At 45.3% G+C, this 23,653-nt stretch overlaps 1 protein-coding gene across 1 annotated transcript; it reads right to left on the bottom strand.

Annotated features, from left to right (window-relative positions):
• Positions 1–8,832: 8,832 nt before the first annotated feature.
• On the bottom strand, positions 8,833–10,628 carry LOC119311252 (cytochrome P450 71A1-like). The gene is made up of 2 exons (XM_037586891.1): positions 9,633–10,628; positions 8,833–9,510 (listed from the first exon to the last, which is right to left on the bottom strand). The coding sequence occupies exons 1-2, from the start codon at positions 10,518–10,520 to the stop codon at positions 8,890–8,892; spliced, it is 1,509 nt and encodes a 502-aa protein (XP_037442788.1). The 5' UTR covers positions 10,521–10,628; the 3' UTR covers positions 8,833–8,889.
• Positions 10,629–23,653: the final 13,025 nt, after the last annotated feature.

The following is a 23,653-nucleotide window of genomic DNA, read 5'->3' as shown; positions in this document are numbered from 1 at the left end:
TTGCTTTTCTCCCTGAGGGGTTATCCTCCGTTGCCTCATCGCCATTGGTTTCCTTTGGAGTGTCCACCATGTATATATCATATGAGGAGGTGGCCGTCCACCGCCCTGTGAGCGATGGCTCCTATAATTCTCCTGCATCATCGTCCATACCGTCGATGTCTTCGGAGTCGAAGTCAAGCACGTCGGTTAAATCATCGACCGTGGCAATGAAGTGGGTGGTGGGTGAGCAGCAAATTCCTTCGTCGCCTGCTTCCCACTCAAGCCGGACATAGTTCGGCCCAGAGCCTCGTGACAAAGAGAGAGACTTTAGTGAGTTCAGCATGTCGCCAAAGGGCGAGTGCTGGAAGATGTCTGCAGCGGTAAACTCCATTACCGGAGCCCAACCTGGCTCGACTGGCTCGAGGGTGTGCGGACCAGAACCAACAACCAGATACGACTCCGGGGGCCCAGGGTTGCAGGCTTCTGCAGAGGGGAGACCTGTGTTCGGCTCCACCGCCGATGAGTGTGCGGCCTGCAGGGCGGGGTCCACCCTTCCATCCTTAGGCAACGCAACTTGCTCCGAATTTAGATCCGAGGCTACTGCAGGGGTGATATCCCGAGCTTTGTCCGACAGCAGGTCTAAGCCGTGCTCGTCGTGACTGTTCGGTGCTCCTGGCGTAGGCCCAAATCCGTCGAAGATCAAGTCTCTGCGAATATCCGCCGTGTAGTTCAAGTTTCCGAACCTGACCTGATGGCTAGGGGCGTAGCTATCGATCTGCTCCAGATGGCCAAGCGAATTGGCCCGTAGTGCGAAGCCATCGAACATGAAGATCTGTCCGGGGAGAAAAGTCTCCCCCTGGACCGTGTTGTTGATGATTCAAGGCGCCATCCAGCCCTGCAGCGACGACACAGAGGAACTCCCAATGAAAGCACCAATGTCGGTGTCAAAACCGGCGGATCTCGGGTAGGGGGTCCCGATCTGTGCGTCTAGGCTGATGGTAACAGGAAGCAAGGGACACAGATGTTTACCCAGGTTTGGGCCCTCTCGATGAAGGTAAAACCCTACTTCCTGCTTGATTAATATTGAAGATATGAGGAGTACAAGAGTAGATCTACCACGAGATCGTAGATGCTAAACCCTAAGAGCTAGCCTATGATGGTATGATTGTAATTGTGATCGGCCTTCTAAGGATAAACCTCTCCAGTTTATATAGACATCGGAGAGGGCTAGGGTTTACAGGAGTCGGTTACAAGGAAGGAAACTCAATATTCGGATCGCCAAGCTTGTCTTCCACGCAAAGGAGAGTCCCATCCGGACACGGGCCGAAGTCTTGAGTCTTGTATCTTCACGCTTCAATAGTCCGGACAATGTATATAGTCCGGCTGTCCGGATACCCCCTAATCCAGGACTCCCTCACATAGCACAGCAACGGTCGGAAATATGAGGTTCAAATTCCTCAGGGCTATCATGTTCCTCACTGTGTAGGCAATTGACACTGGCAAATTCCTAACTCCTCAGTCAGAAAAAATTCCTCAAAGACTAGAAGATCTTCGTCTCTGTCACTGAAGAAATTGACTGAACTGACATGAGATTTCCAATGGCTTCACTCGAAAGGATTGGGTTGGTTTAGGATTTTGAGATGAGCATCACTTGGAAATCAGTTTCCTTAGTATTACCTCAACCCCTTTTAATAGTACGGTGTTTCCTTTGACTCAAGAAAGGAAAAATGAAACTACGAAAATAAAAGTCTTCACGCTTCATAATCCTTGCATGAATATCCAAGTCTTCAAGGTCACACCAATTTCTTCACTTTCAAAATCTTTAGGAGAACCAAAGTCTTCAGCTGAAGACATACATTTTTAGGGGTCGACTTTCATCGTAAATATCAAACTCCTCATTGACTTATAGAGCTTGTGTACACTCACAAACATATTAGTCCCTTAACCTATAAGTCTTCAATACACCAAAATCACTAAGGGAAACTAGATGCACTTACAAACACTGCTGGACAACACCGCTGTTAGTCGCAAAAGAAAAAGTTGTTGTTCTTTTTAATGACCTCTTAAAAAGTTTCCTGCTTCTGAAGATGACAAGCTCCTTATCTATGTTCACATGCATCTATGAGTAGCTGATTTGTAAGGTCAATGGGGATTAAACCGGAGCTCCTTTTACAACACTTTGCAATTCATGTCTAGGCGGGCAATCTACAGGCCTCAGCAACAAGAATAAGAGAAAATTGCTTCTAAACTATATTAACTTCCCATTTCCCTCAAGGCCTAATAATTGAGAGAGAAAAGAAGACTCAGATTCTTAAAGGCAAAGGAACAGATGTAATGCGGCTTATGTTTGTCCCTCCGCCTTGCTACACACCTATTGCTGCTTTCCCAACAAGGTGGTAAGCCACCTACCCAAGATCCAGTTCTGAATGGGAAATTAGGAATACCTAACTACTAGTAAAACAATAGGCCTAACATGCAATCTGATGCATAGGTGGGCAAACGGGATCGAGCCGAGCAGCGACGACAGGCGGTGGAGTAGATGCAGGGGGCATCACCCCGGCCATGAAAGAGCCGAAGGTATTGCCGACGATGGATGTGCCAGCCATGGTGCTGATGACAAGGGCATTGTTCACGCCGTTGGTGCCGGTGAGGAGTGCGGCAAGGGTCGGAGAGAAGATCTCTCCAGAGGTGGAAGGAGTAGAGGGGGGCTCCTGTGCCGGCGGCGGTGCAACGGCAGCGGTAGAAGACATGTTGGCTAAACATAGTCTGATACCATGTACTCCCTCCGTTTCGAATTACTTGTCGCACATATGGATGTGTCTAGATGTATTTTAGTTCTAGATATATCCATTTTAGCGAGGAGTAATTTGGAACGAAGGGAGTAATACGTAAAGGATCAAGAGGTTTGAAGGAAACGCGCAGTACCCTGCAGGGGTGCGTTGTTCTCATTATCTTCCCCTAATAATAAACCAGCAATGTCGTCCGTCGTCGGGCTTTTTGCAAAAAGGTCCCTATGGTTTCTGGTAATTGAACCCGTAGTCCCTATTTAAATATGTAGGAAAAAACGATTCGTTCTTGCAAATTTGAGTGACTCTGGCAGAGAAATAAGGAAGGAAATTAACCAAGGAAGGGAAGGAATTGAATTGGCAGAGAAATAAGGAAGAAAATTAACCAAGTAATGGAAGGAATTGAGTGATTCTGGCAGAGAAATAAGGAAGAAGATTAACCAAGTAAGGGAAGGAATTGAGTGATTCTGGCAGAGAAATAAAGAAGGAAATTATGAAGGAGATCCTGATTATCTTCTAAATCAAAGGAGGAAGGAGGAACAATGAAATATCTAACTGAAGGAAATTATTGAAGTGATTCCCTTGGGATGTTCAATTCTGACTTTTGAGAAACACCGTTCAAATCTGTCAGAGAAAATAAAGGAAGGAAAGCCTCTCATTGGATGGACATAGCAAAAATTAGCAACTGAGAATGCACAATCAAAAGAGGAACCACATGCACGTGTTAAAGGAGAAACACAACATGGAAGTTGGACTCAATAAAACACAGCGTACCTTTCTAATTTGTTCCAGATAATCAGCAAAAAAAACTTTTTTTTCTCCCGTGTAACAACAGATTACCGCCAAAATATCTTTCCGACTACATCCTTTCTCCTGCCCATCTACTACATTGTCAATATTGCCCCCTAGATCACATGAGAATAGATCAGGATTGATAGAAAATTGCTCGCTCAGTGGATCAGCATGCATCCACTGTGTTCTCGAGCATGGAAGCAGCTCCTGGCACTTCATCATGCATAGGTAAGTTGTTGCGCCTTGAATCTACAAATTTTAGACCCTCTTATCATACAGAGGAGATAAGATTAAAACAAACAAAGAGTTTAATCTATGACATGCAAATTACAGAAATAGCTCTGGGAGTGATGACCGTGGGCGTGCAAATTAATCCTTCAGAATTACATTATAATTCTGGGAGTGATGATCGCGGGCATGCCACACAAGCGGCCATGCGCATCAGCAAAATCAGTTTCAAACATGCCTCACGTATACATATAGCAAGGAGCGGCCTCATGTTTCAAACATGCCTCATGTATATGCATGTAAAGGTATAGTTGGATTGATACTCATTGTTCATTGTTCTAAGGTATGTCTCAGTTTTAGAATGGTCGCCCGTAGAAAGTATAATTGTGTATTCAGTTTCAAAGTATAGTTTTGCATGATTTACATAATTTCTATGAATTCAAACTGCTAACTGATAGTTTTATGCTCAAATAAAGATATATATGAATACGAATTAGTTTCTAGTATTCCTCCATGATTTAGTTTTCCAGTTCAATGTAGTCTTGCGCTCGTGTTACTGAAAACTAAGAATGGAAAAGTGAAGCTGCAGGTCAAACTACAGTACGTGCATATGTGCATACACTCAACCCCTCCTCTGTTTCCATCACTTTGAACTATAGGAAAGGGAAATTACAGTTAGATGAAGTAGCATATGGAGGTAGCACTCACCTCTGCCAATGAGCTTGCATTGAGCTCCAAACTTCAAGTGAGTCTGCACGAGCTCCTGCTGTATCTCGAGGTACCAGCTGACCGCCCCTGCACACGATGTTGTTTGGCGGGGAACAACGGCATGGAGCAGCTGCCACAGCTTAGGCTCGAGCATAGGCGCGCCGGACACAAGCGGTGCTACCCGCAATAGCTCTTGCCTTGCCTCTGGTGACGGCGACGACCTCAAACGGCACACCGCATCTTGTGTGAATCGTTTCCGAGCTCGAATTGAGGGGAGCATAGGAATATGGGAGCAGCCGCCACAGCTTAGGCCCGGGCTTGGACATGCCGGACGCGGGCCGTCCTATCCGCGACGGACCCCTACTTGCCGCTAGCAACGGCGATGGCCCTAGACGGTGGACTGCATCTCACCGTCTCATCTTGTGGGAAACGCCTCATGGCTTGTTCGGTTAATCCTCTCCCCAAGAGGATTGGAGGGGATTGGCAAGGATTGGTTTGTATTTTGACTTACAAGAGGTTTAAATCCCCCTCAAACCCCTTCAATCCACTCAGATTCGCACGCAACCGAACAAGGCCTCATGGATCTTGAACTGAGCCCACTAGAAGAGTTGAGGAGATAAGGTAAGGGAAAGGAAATAAGAAAAAAAACAAAATATGTTGTTTCCGTGGTGGGGCCGACCAGAAGAAGTGTTGGTCGCGGGAAGAGAGAGAGGGTGAGAGGGGCACGCCACACATGCATAAAAGAGGACATGTACGTTCACATTTTCTAAAAAAATCGCCCTTTTTAAAAACGTTCATGTAATTCTAAAAGTGTTTGCATGTTAAAAAAGGTTTGTAATTTTAAAAAGGTTATGTGATTCAAGGAAATGTCCGTGTGTTTTAAAAAGAGAATGTTAATGCATTCTTGAAAAAATACAATTAAAAGCATGTTGGATTATGAGGGACGATGTATGAAATAGGTGCAGCGTGTAGCTCGTGTAGGGCGGCCCTTAGGTCCAAGTCGACTAGATTAGTTTTATAAAAGTTATATATACGCTTTTGATTTGGCGCCGTAAAAAGGATTTTTCTCCTTACCCACATGTGGGCCCCAAATTCCTGATTGACTTTTTTTATTAACCGCTAATTGAAGCGGTCGAATAACCTGGGTTAATTTGTTTCTCGATCCATCCTGTGTAAGGTTAATGCGTAGTGCCCTTTCACGTGTTTTCTCTTGACATCGATGAGATATGCATATTTCACTCGGTGAGAAATTTTTCAATAACTCACACCGATATACTAATCTAGATATCACCAACAATCTAGATATTATCCTTCATCCGATTGTTTGGTTGGCCATACACCATGATCTGTGCCATATGTGGATGTGAACCAGATGTTGCCAACTCTGGCATCACCCTTGATAAGGTCAGAATACAATTTCTAAGAAAAAATTTAGTGTTATTTTATTTTATCATTTTGTTAGCATCATCTTTACAAGTTTAGAGCAGCGAGCCTTCGAAGTTGGTCTTCCACCTTTTTTCTCACCCTTTATTTCATATCAACCATATTGCACCGTTATATATTTTTTCTACACTCCCGTTGCAACGCACGGGCATTTATGCTAGTATATAACAAAGGACGGTACAAATACAATGCATATACGTATCGTATGCTAGTCGGATTCTAAGGCCAACTCCACCGCGCAACCCTATCCTGTCCAGCCCCGTCCGTTTGGGGTAAAACGGACAAACCGGGCGGCCCAACGCGCGGGAGCAAACATAGTTTTGTCCGTTTTGTGTCCGCTTTCGACCCATCCGCGGCCCAAGTTTGCGCCGCTTTTGGGGTGAAACAGACACCCCACGGACGCGTCGGCCGTCTGCGCGTGTCCTTCCCTGGCCCGCCCGTCGGTGGCACAGGACGAGCCTTTTTCTATCCGCCCCCTCCCCCCCTTCGGCTGCACCCCACTCCACTCTTCTCCACTCTTCCCCACTCCTCCCCTTGCCGCCGTCGCCGCTGCCGCTGCCATTGCAGCCGTGCAACTCGGATGCGCGCTTGCCCAGCTACCCAACCACGGCCACCTGGTTTGCGCACCCGCCGTCCGGACTTGGGGCAGATCCGGTCGGTCTTGAGCTCGCCAGTTGTGGGAGGTCGGGCCGCGCCATGGACTGGCCGGGTGGCCACATGCAGGCAGTGGCTCGTCCTCTAGCCGCACGGATCTGCACCGTCGGTGGTTCGCCGGCAGATACACGAATGGCGGCCCGCCGGGCTCGGTGCTTGCCCAAAAGCTCGTCGGCGCACCGTTGCCCCTCATCAAGTGCGACCACTGCCCAAGGATGGTCGTGCGCCGCGTGTCTACAACGTCGGAACATCCCGGATGAGTGTTCATCAAGTGCTTAAACGATGGGGTATGTGCTCTTTTTAGCTTCGGTTTGTGCTCTCAGATTAGACTAGTTGTGCTAACTTTAAGTTTTATTGTGTAGAATGGATGGAAGTTTGGTATTGGGAAGAAGAGTACATTGATATATTGATAGAGCGAAATCTAGTACATGTTCGTGCACTTTTAGCTAGCCTAGAGGCTGTAGATGAGACAAGTGCACTTGTTGCTAGATTAGAGGCTGGGCACGATACTACGTGCGAGGAAGCAACATCGCCTTCTGGCTTGAAGAAGAAAGAATGGTGCAACGTCGAGCCTCCTCCACAGATCAACAATGAGTGCATCGAGAAGGCCCTAACCCAACTCAAGGGAGCAGTTATGGAAGTTGGGTATCTTCTCAAATGTATTTTTGTGGTTCTTGTTTTGTTTGGCCTTACTTTACTAGTCAAAATGTGATGATGTATTGTCATGTACCAAAAATGAATGATGAAAAAAAGTTTAAGGACTTACAAAAAAATTGTGCACGCGGACAAGATGCGGCCGGGATGCGGCCGCGCGCTGGGCGCGCGGTCACCGCGTCTCGGAAACTGCCCCGGACACGACCTCATTGCCCTACCCAAACTGATAGAATCTAGACAAAATGGATGTTGCTTTGGGGTCGCGTGGTGGAGTTGGCCTAACACAGCGAGTGGCGCACCGTTGAGCAGCTGCCGATGGTACACCGGCTACTCAGACTATTCGTTTGCCTTTTTTTTGGAAAGTGTTTGGGGACGGTGCGCCGGCCGAAGCGCTCGGCCGGTCTCTTCCTTTTTTTCACGCACGGGACACGCTGGCACGCGCACGCTTAGTTGACCCAAATGTTTTTCTTTCTTTTTTTTCTTTTTCTTTGCTTCTTCTTCCTTCCACCTCCGCCTGATCCCATCTCGCCTTCTTCATTGTAGCGTGTGGAGCAGCTCGCCGTCGCCCATGGATGTAGAGGTTGCAGCCCCGCTCTCATTCCCACCTCCTTTTTCTTCCTTCTCCCTCTCTTCCCTCTTCCTCCTCCTCTCTTCCCCTTTTGTTGCAACCGGCGACAGGCAAAACGCGGGAGGACCGAGGTGCCCGTGCTACAACCATGGCCACGGGGGAGGAGCTGCAACCACGGTACTGGGAGAGTCGCAAACGGCGTTTCCCCGTGCTACAACCATGGACACAAAAGCTACATCCAGTAGATAAAAAAGCTTCAACCAGACAACGAAATGCAGGAAAAGTTACAACCGTTTTGACAAAAAGCTTCAACCCGCAGATGAAAAAGCTTCAAACAGAGATTGAGAAAATCCTCCTCGACGACGACCACGATGTCTCTCTGTGTGTTTTGTTGCAACTGCAGAGTAAAAAGCTGCAACCCTTTGGGAAAAAAGCTTCAAGCTCAGGTGAAAAAAGCTTCAATTGGCATGGTGGAAAGCTTCAATCCGCGAGAAAAGCTTCAACAGGCATAGAGAAAAGCTTCAACCGATGAGATAAAAAGCTTCAACCTGACTCGTCAATGGCAGCAAGGGGCGACGTTGAGAGCTGCATCGGCGACATGACAGTGCAACGACGATGGCGGCTGCTAGGTGTTGCAGCGACAGGGGGTGCCGGTGTGCTTCAAGACGGCGCCATTTTTTGCAACAAGGGGGGCTTTCTGCTGGACCGGGGGGTGAGTATGGATGATGCGACAGCGACGGGGACGGCGATTAGCGGCGACGGAGAGCGCATCCAGCAGCGTGGGACTAGGGGGGGGGGAGGTCCAGGTGAGGTGGCTAGTCGCCGGCGGCAGGAGCGGCTGGGGTGGGGGCGCGGTGAAGAAGAAGGAGAGGAAGAAGAAGTCAACGCGGGGGAAGGGGGCGCGAGGAAACAGATCTAACGGCTCGAGCTCGCGGATCGGGCGGCTGGGGCTTGACCGGCCCAACGATTGGGCCGGTGCACCGGCGCATATCGTTGGCCTTTTTTTTTGACAAGTGCAAGGAGTCACTCTCATTCAGTCGCTCTTTTATTTCTAATAGTACTAGTGTAGTGGCACTGCTACTGCTGCCCCCTGCACTTGGGGGCGAGTCGCAGCGGAGCCAGCGGCGGCGTGGTCAGCCCCGGCGCCTCACTCATGTCCAGACGCGCCCCGGCGGGGAGTTCCCAGTCGAAGTGGCGCACGAGGCTGGAGAGCGCGATCTCCAGCACCGGCATCGCGAAGCCGATGCCGGGGCAGAGCCGCCGACCCGCGCCGAACGGGAGGAGCTGGTAGTCGTTCCCCCGCAGGTCCACGCCCTCAGCGCTGCCGCCGCCCAGGAACCGCTCCGGCCGGAACTCCTCCGCCGTCGCTCCCCATGCCGCCGGGTCCCTTCCGATCGCCCAGGCGTTGACGAAGAGCGCCGTCTCGGCCGGGATCTCGTAGCCCTGCACTACCGCCGTCGTGGTCGATTGGTGCGGGACGAGGAGCGGTGCCGCCGGGTGGAGCCGGAGCACCTCCTTCAGCACCGCCTTGAGGTACTCCATCCTGCTCAGGTCGTCTTCCTCGATGGTCGGTTTGCCTTCGGTGGCTCGGGTTATCTCGTCCTGCAGCTTGGCCATTGCCTGTGGGTTCCCGACCAGCTCCGCCATGGCCCATTCCAGCGTGAGGGACGACGTGTCTGTTCCGGCGGCTATTATGTCCTGCACGCACGCAAGAATTGGCCAGAGTAGAGAAAAGAGTACCAAAGTACCAAACAAAAAAAATATTAATCATTTGCTGAGAAATTAAAACCAAAGAAATTATGTGATCGATTGACGATCACCTTGATGATGCTTTTGATGCGATCGTCGGTGAGCTCGAGTCCGGCGGCGCCTTCTTCCCTAAGCCGCAGCAGGACGTCCAGGAAGTCCTCCCCTGCGCTGCCGTCACACTTCTTCTTCTCAAGGTGCTCGGCGATTGTCTCCGATAGGAACTTGTCCCACAGTTCGAGCTCGGCGTCGAGCCTCTTCTCGAGCCCCGTCGCCCACCTAACAACCTTCGCCGCCGCGCCGGGGAGCACGTCTTCGGCCTGGAGCCCCGACATGAACGCCGCGGAGTTACCCAAAAGCTGTTTTAGCTTCTCCGCCGTGGCCCCTGCGGCGCCGGTCGTCGCGCGGGTAACCACCGCGTTGCTGTAGGCGCACAGGAGCTCCCTCAGCTCCACGATCTCACCCGCCTCCGCGGCGCGGCGTGCCCCTGTGACGAGGGCGGCCACCTCAACGGCGCGCACGGGGGCGAACGAGTCGACACGGCGCGGGGAGAGGAGGTGGACGACGGCCATCTTCTTGCTGCGGCGCCAGGCGTCGCCGTAGGGCGAGAAGGAGACGTTGATGGAGCCGTACGTCAGCTTGTCCACCGGCGCGCTGGGCACGCGGGAGGCGAAGGCGAGGTCGTGGTTCTTGTACAGGTCCGCCGCCGCGGCCGCCGTGGACACCACCAGCGTCCGCCTGCGCCCGAGCTGCAGGAGCAGGAGGCCGCCATCGGTGCCGTACCGAGCGTGCAGCTCGCGCAAGGAGCGGTGCGGCAGGCGGCCCAGGAGGTGGAGGTGGCCGAGCAGCGGACGCGACGGCGGCGAGGGCGGGAGCCTGCTGCTGCCGCCGCCGCCTCGAGCCTTCCGGACGGCGTAGCAGAAGGCGAGGAGCACGGCGACAAGGACGGCGTACGGAGACATCCACCTTCCGCCGGAAAATGTGTTCGCTCGATCAACTTCAGGGGCAACTTCAAATTGAGTAGTTGGAAATCTAGGCCTGGATAATATATCGTGCGGCGTTGTGAGGGTGCGGAGCAGCCACGGCAGTGTTCTTGTCTTCGCATCGTCCTGCCATTTTGTCAAAGAAAAGTGATGTCATTCCTGATGGGATATAGTTTGGCTTCATTCATTTGACACCACGTATTGTTTTTGTAGACAAGCCATACGGGAAGTTTTTTTCCGGTTCCCATGGACCATTCATACCGCTGATCGTTATCACCAGAGGGTGCTTGGATACAAGGGACTATTTTTAGTCTGACTAAAAATAGTCTCTTTTAGAGGCTAAAGTTCCAAGCACCCCTGACTAAAGAGAGGTTAGGACTAGTCTTGAGGCTAAAATCTTTTAGTCATGGGAAACCTATTAAAATATGTATTAGCTCTCTCTCCCCTCATTTAATTCCTCTCCTTAGTTCTGGATTAGAGGATTTGAAGGATAATAAATACTCAATAACTAGATTTTAGTCTTTTTAGTACTTGGATCCAAGCATGGGTGAGACTAGCAAGTTTTAGTCCCACTACTTTTAATCATGGGACTAAAACGTATCCAAGCATGCTCTAGATCACGCCCTGATAATAACGGCTCCGGCCGACAGATCGGCAAGCACAAGCGAATCGAAAATGAAACGACGTGGCTCAAGCAAAGCACGCAGCAAAGCATTCCTTTGAAAAAGGCAGAAATACTACAGCCTTGTACTAGCGTATGATATAAAATTCAAAGTTTCATAGTTTTCAAACGAAATGTTTAGATTGTACTCTTTTTGACCATAATGTCTAGAAAAATCTTCCTGAATTAGTTCATAAAAAATATTCATGAATTTTAAAACCTTTTTTGAGTTTTTGAAAAGGAAATTTTTAAGAAATGTTCGCCAGATTAAAAATGATCACGAAATTGAAATAAATTGTTGTTAATTTGAAAAAAAAATACTTACTTACTTACGAAGCCTTTTATCCCAAACTAGTTGGGGTAGGCTAGATATGAAACCCTTTCATCAGGACTTCCCAGGAGGTCACCCATCCTAGTACTACTCTCACCGAAATGAGTTTCATACCCAAAAGAGTAGCTAGTTTTTACGTTAGCTCGCCAAGCCTATCACAACCCTTAGATATGAAACCTTTTCACGAGGACTTCCCAGGAGGTCACCCATCCTAATACTACTCCCGCTCAAATGGGTTTCATACCTATGGAACCGACTAGTTTTTACGTTGGCTCGTCAAGCCTATCACAACCCTCCTCCTTTACCCGGGCTTGGGACTGGCTATGCCTAGAAGACATAGGCTACATGATTTTTAAAAATAATATTCATTGTAGTTGGCTGAAAACAACTTACGGTTGGGCCCACACCCCTCTTGAAAACATAAGGTTGCGACCCGTTTTGAAAACCTGCAGCTGCGACCCCCCGAAAGCATGTAGTTGCGCCCCCTTGAAAACATGCAGTTGCAACCCTCATTGAAAACATGCAGTTGCAATCCCACTTGAAACCATGCAATTTCGACCCCATTTTAAAACATGCAGTTGCTACCCCCTTAAAAGTCTGCAGTTGCGACCCCTCTTGAAACATGCAGTTACAATCCCATTTGAAAACATGCAATTCCAACTCCCATTGAAAACATGAACTTGCTTCATGCCCTTCAAAACATGCAATTGCGACACGCCTTGAAAACATGCAGTTGCTACCCCATTTAAAAACTTGCAGTTGCAACTCTTCTTGCAAACATGCAGTTGTGACCAGACTTGAAAACATGCAAGTGCAACCCCCTTGAAAACATGCAGTTGCGACTAGCCTTGAAAACATGCAATTGCGACCCCATTTGAATATTTGCAGTTGCAATTCCATTTGAAAACATGTCGTTGCGACACACCTTAAAAAACACGCAATTGTTACCCATTTAAAACTTTACTGTTGTGATCCTTCTTGAAAACATGCAGTTGCGACCCTGCTTAAAAACATGCAATTGTGACCCATTTAAATATTTGCATTTGCAACCTTGTTTGCAAACATGCAATTGCCACTCCATTTAAAAACTTATAGTTGTGACCTCTTAGCAAACATGCAGCTACGACCCCCTTTTCCCTTATAAAACTTATAGTTGTGACCCCATTTAAAAAGTTACGGTCTTATAGTTGCACTAAGTTATGATGTGTGTAGTTGCGCGGTCTGACACGTCTCCGACGTATCTATAATTTTTTATTGTTCTATTCTATTATATTATCATTCTTGGATGTTTTCCAATCATTTTACATTTTATAGCAACTTTATATCATTTTTTGGGACTAACGTATTGACATAGGGCCTAGTGCCAGTTGCTGTTTTTTGCTTGTTTTTTACTTCGCAGAAATCAGTACCAAACGCAGCGAAACTTTTTTAAGATTTTTTTGAACCAGAAGACACCTTGGGGGCCAAGAAAGCACCAGAGGGGATCCCCGTGGGGACCACAAGACACCTGGGCGTGCCCAGGAGCCCAGGCGCGCCCAGGTGGGTTGTTGGCCCCATAGAGGTCTCTTGCACCGCCTCTTCGCCCTATAAATTCCCAAATATTCCAGAAACCCTAGGGGAGTCGACAAAACACAATTCCAGTCACCGCAAGTTCCAGAACCACCAGATCCAATCTAATACCATCACGGAGGGGTTCATCATCCTCATTGGTGCCTCTTCGATGATGCGTGAGTAGGCCACCATAGACCTAAGGGTCCGTAGGCAGTAGCTAGATGACTTCTTCTCTCTTTTTAATTCTCAATACAATGGTCTGTTGGAGATCTATTTGATGTAAACCTTTTTGCGATGTGATTGTTGGGATCCGATGAATTTTGAGTTTATGATCAGATCTATATCCTTCAATATTATTTGAGTCTTCTTTGATCTCTTATATGCATGATTATTTATAGCCTTGTATTTATTTTTCGATTTTTTGGTTTAGTTAAGCCAACTAGATCAATTTTTCTTGCCATGAGAAGAGATGCTTTGTGATGGGTTCGATCTAGCGGTGTCCTCTCCCATTGACAGAAGGGGCAACGAGGCACACATGTATCGTTGCTATTAAGGATAACAAAATGGGGTCTATTCCTACATGAATAGATCTTGTCTACATCATATCATCGTTTTTTGCATTATTTCGTTTCTCCATGAACTTAATGCACTAGATGCATACTGGATAGCGGTTGATGTGTGGAGTAATAGTAGTAGTTGCAGGAATGAGTCGGTCTACTAATCTTGGAATGGTGCCTATATATTGATCATTGCCTTGGATATCCTCATAATTATTCGATCTTCTATCAATTGCCCAACAGTAATTTGTTTACCCATTGTATGCTATTTTCTCGAGAGAAGCTACTAGTGAAATCTACAGGCCCCGGGGTCTATCTTTTAACATATTGCTTTTGTTTTCAGATCTATTATTCCAAAAACCCAAAAATACATTGCCGGGCTTTTTTTTTTGTGCTTTGTTCATATCTATTTGCCCAAACTCATACAAATTAATCTAGCTTTTAACCGAGGAGGGATTGACAACCCCTCTTACGCGTTGGGTTGCGAGGATTTGTTCTTTGTGTGCAGGTACCGTTTACATAGTGTTGCTTGGTTCTCCTACTGGATTGATACCCTGGTTTCATAACTGAGGGAAATACCTACCGTAGCTATACTGCATCATCCCTTCCTCTTTGGGGAAATACCAGCGCAGTTTCAAGCCGCATCAAAAGGAATTTCTGGTGCCATTACAAGGTTGACATCATCAACATCTATCAGGTTCCTAATCAAAAATCTCATCTCCTTGCAATTTATATTATTTGCCATTTGCCTCTCATTTTTATCTCCCCCAGTTCACAAAAATTTGTCATTTTATTCGCCTTCTTTTTTGTTCGCCCTTTTCTCGTTAGATCTATCATTTTTCTTGCAATCTTGCTTGTCTACTTTGTCGTTATGGCTAGTTCTTTCTCTATTGCGTGTGCCCCTAAGAATGATGTTCTTAATTTTAAACAAAGGGGAGGGGAGAATCTAAAAGATGCTTGGTATAGGATTTGCAATGCTCATAATAGATATGTTCGTAAGAAATCTACTGTTATTCTTTTCGCACATTTTATGTGGGCATTACCACTTGGTATAGATTCGTCCTTGATACGATTACCGATGGGAATTTTTTGATGTGTCCATCTTTGGATGCTTTTAATGCCATGGGAGATCTAGTGGGTGCACCACCTATCATTATTAATGAAACAATCTTAACTCTTGAGCATGTTATGCAAAGATTAGATGCTAGTGAAAAGAAGATGGTCATCGAAGAACAAATTGAAAATTTGGATAAAAGGACGCAAAATCTTGCTAATAAAATTGGGTCAAAAGTGGGTGAGGTTCTTAAATTACTAAGGGAGAAGGAAACAGTAGTTAACGAAAGGATTGGAGAAAGTCCTTCTTGGATTGATAATTTGGAAGAAATTTTTAGTAACTTAAGCTCGGCCTTTTCTACTGTAAGAACTATTGAAAAAAATCACGTAAAACTTTGCAAGTCTACTCAAGTCACTGAGAACAAGCGTGCCACTTCTAATAGCAACAAAGAGGATCTTAAAATGATCAGTATCCATCCCAATTTTGTTGAAGTAGTGAAAGGCCCTACTTGCAAAAATGAATTTTTACTCTTATTCCTAGAAGTATTGTTATTGATATTATGCATGCTAAATCCAGGAATTATAGTTGTGTTATTGAGGATTTTAAACCCAAAGGTGAGAACACTTGAATCTATGCATTATGCCTAGCTAGGGGCATAAAACGATAGCGCTTGGTGGGAGGCAACCCAATTGAATAAAATTTATTTTTGCCTTTTTATTTATGTTCTTAAGTGTTCACATAATTATGCTATTATTATGATTGTGTTTTTTATGTTTTAATTAGTGTTTGTGCCAAGTAAAGCCTTTGGGATCATGTTTGGTGATAGTTGATTTCATCTTGTTGAAAAATAGAAACTTTTGCACCCAATAGGAGAATTGTTAAAATCACATAAGCGTGATAAAATTCTGAAGTTTTTACACAAGATTGATATAGAAATTCCTATGTTGTCCTAATTGTTCATAATATTTGGACTTACAGAAGTATACAAAGTTTCCAGATTACTACAGACTGTTCTGTCTTTTGACAGATTCTGTTTTCGTTGCATTGTGTGCTTATTTGATGAATCTATGGATTGTATTGGGGGGGGGTATAAGCCATGGTAAAAGTTGGAATACAATAGATATAATGCAATAATAAAATATGAATGGATTTTCAACAATACTTATAGTAGCGATTTGCTTTATTATACTAACGGTCCCATGAAGGTTTTGTTAAGTTTTGTGTTATTGGAGTTTTCAAGTTTTGGGGTAGATCACAATGGATGAACGAATAAGGAGTGAAAAGAGCCTAAGCTTGGGGATGCCCATGGAACCCCAAGTTATTATTCAAGGAGAACCAAGCAACTAAGCTTGGGGATGCCCCGGAAGACATCCCCTCTTTCTTCTAACAACCATGGGTAATTTTACTTGCAGCTATATTTTTATTCGTCACATATCATGAGTTTTGCTTGGAGCGTCCTGTATCATATGAGTCTTTGCTTGTTTTGCTTTTTATTTTGTGACAAGTATCCTTTCTGGACACACTTGTTTGAGAGAGCCAAAATTATGATATGATTTGTTAGAATTGCTCTATGTTCTTCACTTAATTTTTTTTGAGCTATAGAATTGCTCTAGTGCTTCACATATATCTTTTTGAGCATGGTATGCTTTAATATTTTTGAAGAAATACTCTCATTCTTCACTTAGTTTATTTTAGAGTTAGTAATTTTTTGAAGAAATTCTCTCATGCTTCACTTATATTATTTTGAGAGATGAAAATATTTATGTTCATGTTCTTCACTTAAATTTGTTTGAGCTTGTCAAAAGCAATTGCAACAAATGAAACTAGTCCCTAAGTGATAGATATTCAAGAGGGATATAATAAAAACTTTCATGAAGATCATTGGACAAAATAAACTTGATTATTTGTAATAGTTTTGAGATATGATGATAGTAATATATGAGTCATGTTGGTGAGTAATTATGCTTTAGTAAGAATATTGGTGTTAAAGTTTGTGATTCCCTATGCAAGCACGAAAGTCAATAGTTATGCAATGAAATTACATCCTACTTATGGTGCATTATTCGGTGTTAGTTATGCTTAATGCCCGTTTATGAGAATTTTCGTTTCTTGGTTGGTTCCTTCTCAATATTTTTGCTAGCCTCCACTTGTACTAAGTAGAAATACTACTTGTGCATCCAAAATCCGTAAACCCAATTTTGCCATATGAGTCTAGCATACCTACCTATATACAGTATTTCCATGCCGTTCTAAGTAAATTTGTATGTGCCATCTCTAATTTTCAAAATGAATTTCCTTTTGTGTGCCCGTACTGCTCATGAAGCAGCAGGGGGTGGCCAATATTTTCCATGCTAGATGTGTTATTCTCAAGATGAGTGTTTATTCACTTGTCATTGCACGAGAGTATGACGGTAATAGGGATGCCAAGTCTCGAAACGAATAAGAAATTTACTTGATGTTGTCAAATAATAAATTCCTTGGAAAGCATTGTATGGAAGGCACCCGTGGATACGGCTAGCCATGGATTGTGAAAGAATGGTGGAAAAAGGAATAAACTGTATTTAATGTTTGGGAACCGCCTATGATATATCTAGCATGGAAAATGTTGGGAATTACTTGGTCGTTTTCGTTGACGGGAAAAGCATGCCTTTCAAAAAATTTATCACTCAATTTTTGCTTTGAGCTCTAGCACCTCTACAAATCTCTGCTTCCCTCTGCGAAGGGCCTATCTATTTACTTTATGCAATTTTATTTTTTATTTGAGTCTCCATATTCTCTTATAAAGCACCAACCAGGGAGCACTATGATCATACTTGAGCATTGGATGTAGCTAACATTCGAGTGTGTTTCGTGAATGGATCAATGATTGAGCATGACGGGCTAGGGATAACTTTCTTTAGTGTTGATATTTTGAAAGACATGGTTGCTTCTTGATATGCTTGAGTGTTGAAGTCCTCGTGTCAAAAACAGACTGTTGCTTTGAATCATTTAAAAGTCCAAATGTCCATGCTACAAAAGAAAAGAATATGTGATGAACATGTTAGGCAGCATTCCACATCAAAAATTCTGTTTTGATAATTTACCTACTCGAGAACAAGCAGGAATTAAGCTTGGGGATGCTGATACGTCTCCAGCATATCTATAATGTTTTATTGTGCTGTTATATTATCATTCTTGGATGTTTTACAATCATTTTATAGCAACTTTATATCTTTTTGGGACTAACCTATTGATATAGTGCCTAGTGCCAGTTGCTGTTTTTTGCTTGTTTTTTACTTTGCAGAATATGAGTACCAAATGGAGTCCAAACGCAATAAACCTTTTTGGAGATTTTTTTGTACCAGAAGACACCTTGGGGGCCAAGAAAGCACCAGAGAGGATCCCCATGGGGACCACAAGACACCTGGGCACGCCCAGGAGCCTAGGCGCGCCCAAGTGGGTTGTGGGCCCCACAGAGGTCTCCTGCACCACCTCTTCACCCTATAAATTCCCAAATATTTCAGAAACCCTAGGGGAGTCGACGAAACACAATTCCATCCGCCGCAAGTTCCAGAACCACGAGATCCAATCTAACACCATCATAGAGGGGTTCATAATCCTCATTGGTGCCTCTTCGATGACGCGTGAGTAGTCCACCATAGACCTAAGAGTCCGTAGGTAGTATCTAGATGGCTTCTTCTCTCTTTTTAATTCTCAATACAATGGTCTCTTGGAGATCTATTTGATGTAAACCTTTTTGCGGTGTGTTCGTTGGGATATGATGAACTTTGAATTTATGATCAGATCTATATCCATGAATATTATTTGTGTCTTCTATGATCTCTTATATGCATGATTATTTATAGCCCCGTATTTCTTCTTCGAATCTTTGGTTTAGTTAGGCCTACTAGATCGATTTTTCTTACCATGGGAAGAGGTTCTTTGTGATGGGTTCGATCTTGCGGTGTCCTCTCCCGGTGATAGAAGGGGCAACGAGGCACGCATGTATCGTTGCTATTAAGGATAACAAGACGAGGTCTATTCCTACATTAATAGATCTTGTCTACATCATGTCATCGTTCTTTTTGCATTACTACGTTCCTCCATGAACTTAATACACTAGATGCATGCTGGATAGCGGTCGATGTGTGGAGTAATAGTAGTAGATGTAGGAAGGAGTCGATCTACTAATCTTAGACGTGATTCCTATATATTGATCATTGCCTTGGATATCGTCATAATTATTCGATCTTCTATCAATTGCCCAACCGTAATTTGTTTACCCACCGTATGCTAGTTTCTCGATAGAATCCACTAGTGAAATCTATGCCCCCCGGGTCTATCTTTTAACATATTGCTTTGAGATATATTTTTATTCGCTTTTGTATTCAGATCTATTATTCCAAAAACCCAAAAATACCTTGTTGCACTTCTTCTTTATTTTATTTCGTGTTTTGTTTAGATCTATTTGCCCAAACTCATACAATATAATCTATCTTCTTACCGAGGAGGGATTGACAACCCCTCTTACGCATTGCGTGATACGTCCATTTTGCATCATGCTTTTATATTGATATTTATTGCATTATGGGATGTTATTACATATTATGTTGCAATATTTATGCCTTTTCTCTCTTATTTTTACAAGGTTTACATGAAGAGGGAGAATGCCGACAACTGGAATTCTAGACCGGAAAGGAGCAAATCTGAGAGACCTATTTTGCACAACTCCAAAAGTCCTGAAAATTATGGAGAATTATTTTGGAATATATAAAAAATATTGGGCGAAGAAAATACTAGAGGGGACCCATGAGGTGGCTACAAGCCTGAGGCGCGCCCTACCCCTGGGCCCGCCCCAAGGGCTTGTGGGCCCCCTGACAGATCTCTGGTGCCCATTTTCTGGTATATGGTGTATTTTGACCTGGAAAAATTGTAAGGAAGCTTTCGGGATGAAGCATCACCATCTCGAGGTGGAGCCTGGGCAGAAGCAATCTAGGGCTCCGGCGGAGCTGTTCTGCTGGGGAAATTTCCCTCTCGGAGGGGGAAAGCGAAGCCATCATCATAACCAACGATCCTCTCATCGAGAGGGGGTCAATCTCCATCAACATCTTCACCAGCACCATCGCCTCTCAAACCCTAGTTCCGATCTTTATCTCAAAACCTCAGATTGGTACATATGGGTTGCTAGTAGCACTACAAAAAAATACACTTCCGTGATGATACGTGTTTGTCACAGTAGGTCGTGTTTTTGTCATGCATGTACATCCATGACAATTTTATGACAGAATCAAGATAGTCATACCTGTGCTGTCGTAGAAGTGTTCCATGACATTACCAAAATTATCATCACGGAAGTGTCCACTTCCATCACGATAAATCACGCGTCACAGAAGTGCTTTCATCAAGGGTGACCGACATGTGGCATCCAACGTAACAGAACGCCGTTAAGCTATTAGGTCCGGTTTTAGATCCGATAACCCGTTAACAGCCCCGACCAATGGGGATTTTCCACGTGTAAAATCATCATTGGCTGGAGGAAACACATGTCGGCTCACCGTTGGTACATATGTCATCCACTCATTGGACCCAAGGCGCCTATGATATGTTGACACGTGGCACGGCCCAATAGAGGCCCATTCCTATGAAAAGGCCGGCCCGTTTGACTTGGTCAAAAGTGGAAGAAATATTCCCTAGAGGCAATAATAAAGTTATTATTTATTTTCTTATTTCATGATAAATGTTTATTATTCATGCTAGAATTGTATTAACCGGAAACTTAGTACATGTGTGAGTACATAGACAAACATAATGACACTAGTATGCCCCTACTTGACTAGCTCGTTGAATCAAAGATGGTTAAGTTTCCAAACCATAGACATGAGTTGTCATTTGATTAACGGGATCACATCATTAGGAGAATGATGTGATTGACTTGACCCATTACGTTAGCTTAGCACTTGATCATTTAGTATGTTGCTATTGCTTTCTTCATGACTTATACATGTTCCTATGACTATGAGATTATGCAACTCCCATTTACCGGAGGAACACTTTGTGTGCTACCACACGTCACAACGTAACTGGGTGGTTATAAAGGTGCTCTACAGGTGTCTCCGAAGGTACTTGTTGAGTTGACGTATTTCGAGATTATGATTTGTCACTCTGATTGTCGGAGAGGTATCTCTGGGCCCTCTCGGTAATGCACATCACTATAAGCCTTGCAAGCAACGTGATTAATGAGTTAGTTGCGGGATGATGCATTACGAAACGAGTAAAGAGACTTGCCGGTAACGATATTGAACTAGGTATTGAGATACCAACGATCGAATCTTGGGCAAGTAACATTCAGACGACAAAGGGAACAAACGTATGTTGTTATGCGGTTTGATCGATAAAGATCTTCATAGAATATGTGGGAGCCAATATGAGCATCCAGGTTCCGCTATTGGTTATTAACCGGAGACATGTCTCGGTCATGTCTACATAGTTCTCGAACCCGTAGGGTCCGCACGCTTAACGTTCGGTGACGATTTACATTATGAGTTATGTGTTTTGATGTACCGAACGTAGTTTGGAGTTCTGGATGAGACCGGGGACATGACGAGGAGTCTCGAAATGGTCGATACGTAAAGATCGATATATTGGACGACTATATTCGGACATCAGAAAGGTTCCGAGTGATTCGGGTATTTTCCAGAGTACCGGAGAATTACGGGAATTCGTCTGGGAGTATATGTGCCTTATTGGGCTTCAGGGGAAAGAGAGAGGGGAGGCTGCGCCCCCCCTAAGGCCTAGTCCGAATTGGACTAGGGGGAGGGGTTGCACGCCCTCCTTCCTTCTCTTCTCTTTTCCCTTTCATTGACTCCTACTCCTACTACATTGAAGGGGGGGGGGGAATCCTACTCCCGGTGGGAGTAGGACTCCCCAGGGCGCGCCATAGAGAGGGCCGGCCCTCCCCTCCTCTCCTCCTTTATATACTGAGGGAAGGGGCACCCCATAGACACACAAGTTGATCTGTTGATCTCTCCCAGCCGTGTGCGGTGCCCCCCTCCACCATATTCCACCTCGGTCATATCGTAGCGGTGCTTAGTCGAAGCCCTGGGTCGGTAGCAACATCATCACCGTCATCACACCGTCATGTTGATGGAACTCTCCCGTGAAGCTCTTCTGGATCGGAGTTCACGTGACGTCATCGAGATGAACATGTGCTGAACTCGGAGGTGCCGTACGTTCGGTACTTGGATTGGTCAGATCGTGAAGACGTACGACTACATCAACCGTGTTGTGCTAACGCTTCCGCTTTTGGTCTACGAGGGTACGTGGACAACACTCTCCCCTCTCGTTGCTATGCATCACCATGATCTTGTGTGTGCATAGGATTTTTTTTGAAATTACTACGTTCCCCAACAAAAAGGTGGCGGGCCGGCCCACGGAAAGCCTGTTAACGTCATGTTTGCATATAGCCCATCTACAGCCCGCTAACCCATGGCCCATTATGAACTCTCTGAATTAGGCCCAATAGCTTCATCTGGGCCGTCCAATATGATTCCAGCCTGTTTTAACTTCTGGCCCATGTATGGCCCATGACGTCTTTCGGCCCAAATGAGGCCCTTTGTAACTCTTGGCCCATTAACGCCTGTGCTAAAACTGGCCCATAATGAACAGTGTATCACTTTATACCCATTAATGGCCCATTATTCCATTGGGCCGTTTCCAGCCCAAGATATCTTTTGGCCTTCTCAGGGCCCATTTATTCTTGGGCTCATTTCCAGCATTCGGTTACTTACGGCCCGTTACTGTCATTTTCTGCTTGTGGGCCAAATTTAGCCCATCGTTGTAGTCGGCCCGTTTGTGGCCCGTTAATACATTGGGCCGTTTTCATGTCAAAAAAACCGTTGGGCTGTTTTCATAGAGTTATCAAATACGGCCTATTAACGGCCCGCTATGGTCCATGAATAGTACGACCCATGATTGGCAAAATGATGATACGCCACGTAGAAGGCCCATGGATCCTACGCCCGTAGAAGGCCCATGGATCCTATGGCCCGTAGAAGGCCCATGGATCGTATGGCCAGTAGAAGGCCCATGGAACCTACGGCCTGTATAAAAGGCCAATGAACCCTACGGCCCGTAGAAGTCCCATGGATCATACGGCCCGCAGGAGGCCCATGGTTACAACAGTCCATTTGTTGCCATGATTATTTTGGCCTAGTTACCAAAAATAGGCTATTGTAGCCACTAGAAAACACAGAAAAAGAACTGCAATGACTACAAGCAAACAACTAAACAAGACAATAAGGAAACAAATAAGCAAGCAATTAACGCTAGCCTATTACCGCTATTACACATATTACATCCACTGGGCATCAAAGTTCATCATCAGTGCAAATATAGGGAACAAAGCAGCATATTACATACACTAGCCATCAAAATTGGCCACCAGTGCAAATAAACACAGCACCAAAACAAGAGCATAACCGAAACAACTTCAGAAGAGCTCAAGAAACGTTATCCTGGGTATCCACCATGCTGGCAATAAGCTTAGCAAGTTTATTAGGTTTGTCTTGTTTGGCGCTAAAATCCTCCAACGCTTGTTGTTGCACCAGAAAGTATGCATCTGAATGCTCCAGGGACTTCCGCAGTCCTTCCGCTTCTTGTCGCAGCATAGCTGATCGATGTCTTTCAGCTTGTAGTTGAGACTCAAGAAACCAAACTGATTCAGACAGTGAGTTTGATTAGCTTGTGCAAGCGGTAGTGGCCAGTAACTCGAACACTAAACCAAGACAGGACATTGGGGTTGTCTCACTGTCTTCAAGATAGCCTTCCTTAGCTGTTTTATCAGCTTTGTTGGAGACCAACAAGGATGTGTCACTATCCTGAACCTTATCTACATTACTTCCTTTACCATTGCTTAATAAGGCACTCTTCCCCAATATTCTGCCAGCATTCTAAAAGAAGAAACAAGCAGACACATGATAG

This window comes from Triticum dicoccoides, chromosome 5B (genome assembly GCF_002162155.2).
Source record: "Triticum dicoccoides isolate Atlit2015 ecotype Zavitan chromosome 5B, WEW_v2.0, whole genome shotgun sequence".
Taxonomy (NCBI): domain Eukaryota; kingdom Viridiplantae; phylum Streptophyta; class Magnoliopsida; order Poales; family Poaceae; genus Triticum; species Triticum dicoccoides.
The sequence above is the reverse complement of the archived record's forward strand: the minus strand, read 5'-3'. Positions and strand labels throughout refer to the sequence as shown.

What these genes read in the sequence shown, in the direction of transcription:
- LOC119311252 (XM_037586891.1), bottom strand. Translation starts at nt 10,520, where the DNA reads ATGTCTCCGTACGCCGTCCTTGTCGCCGTGCTCCTCGCCTTCTGCTAC. An exon ending in GCATCAAAAGCATCATCAAG is followed by an intron (nt 9,511 to 9,632) that starts GTGATCGTCAAT and finishes GCGTGCGTGCAG; the next exon opens with GACATAATAGCCGCCGGAAC.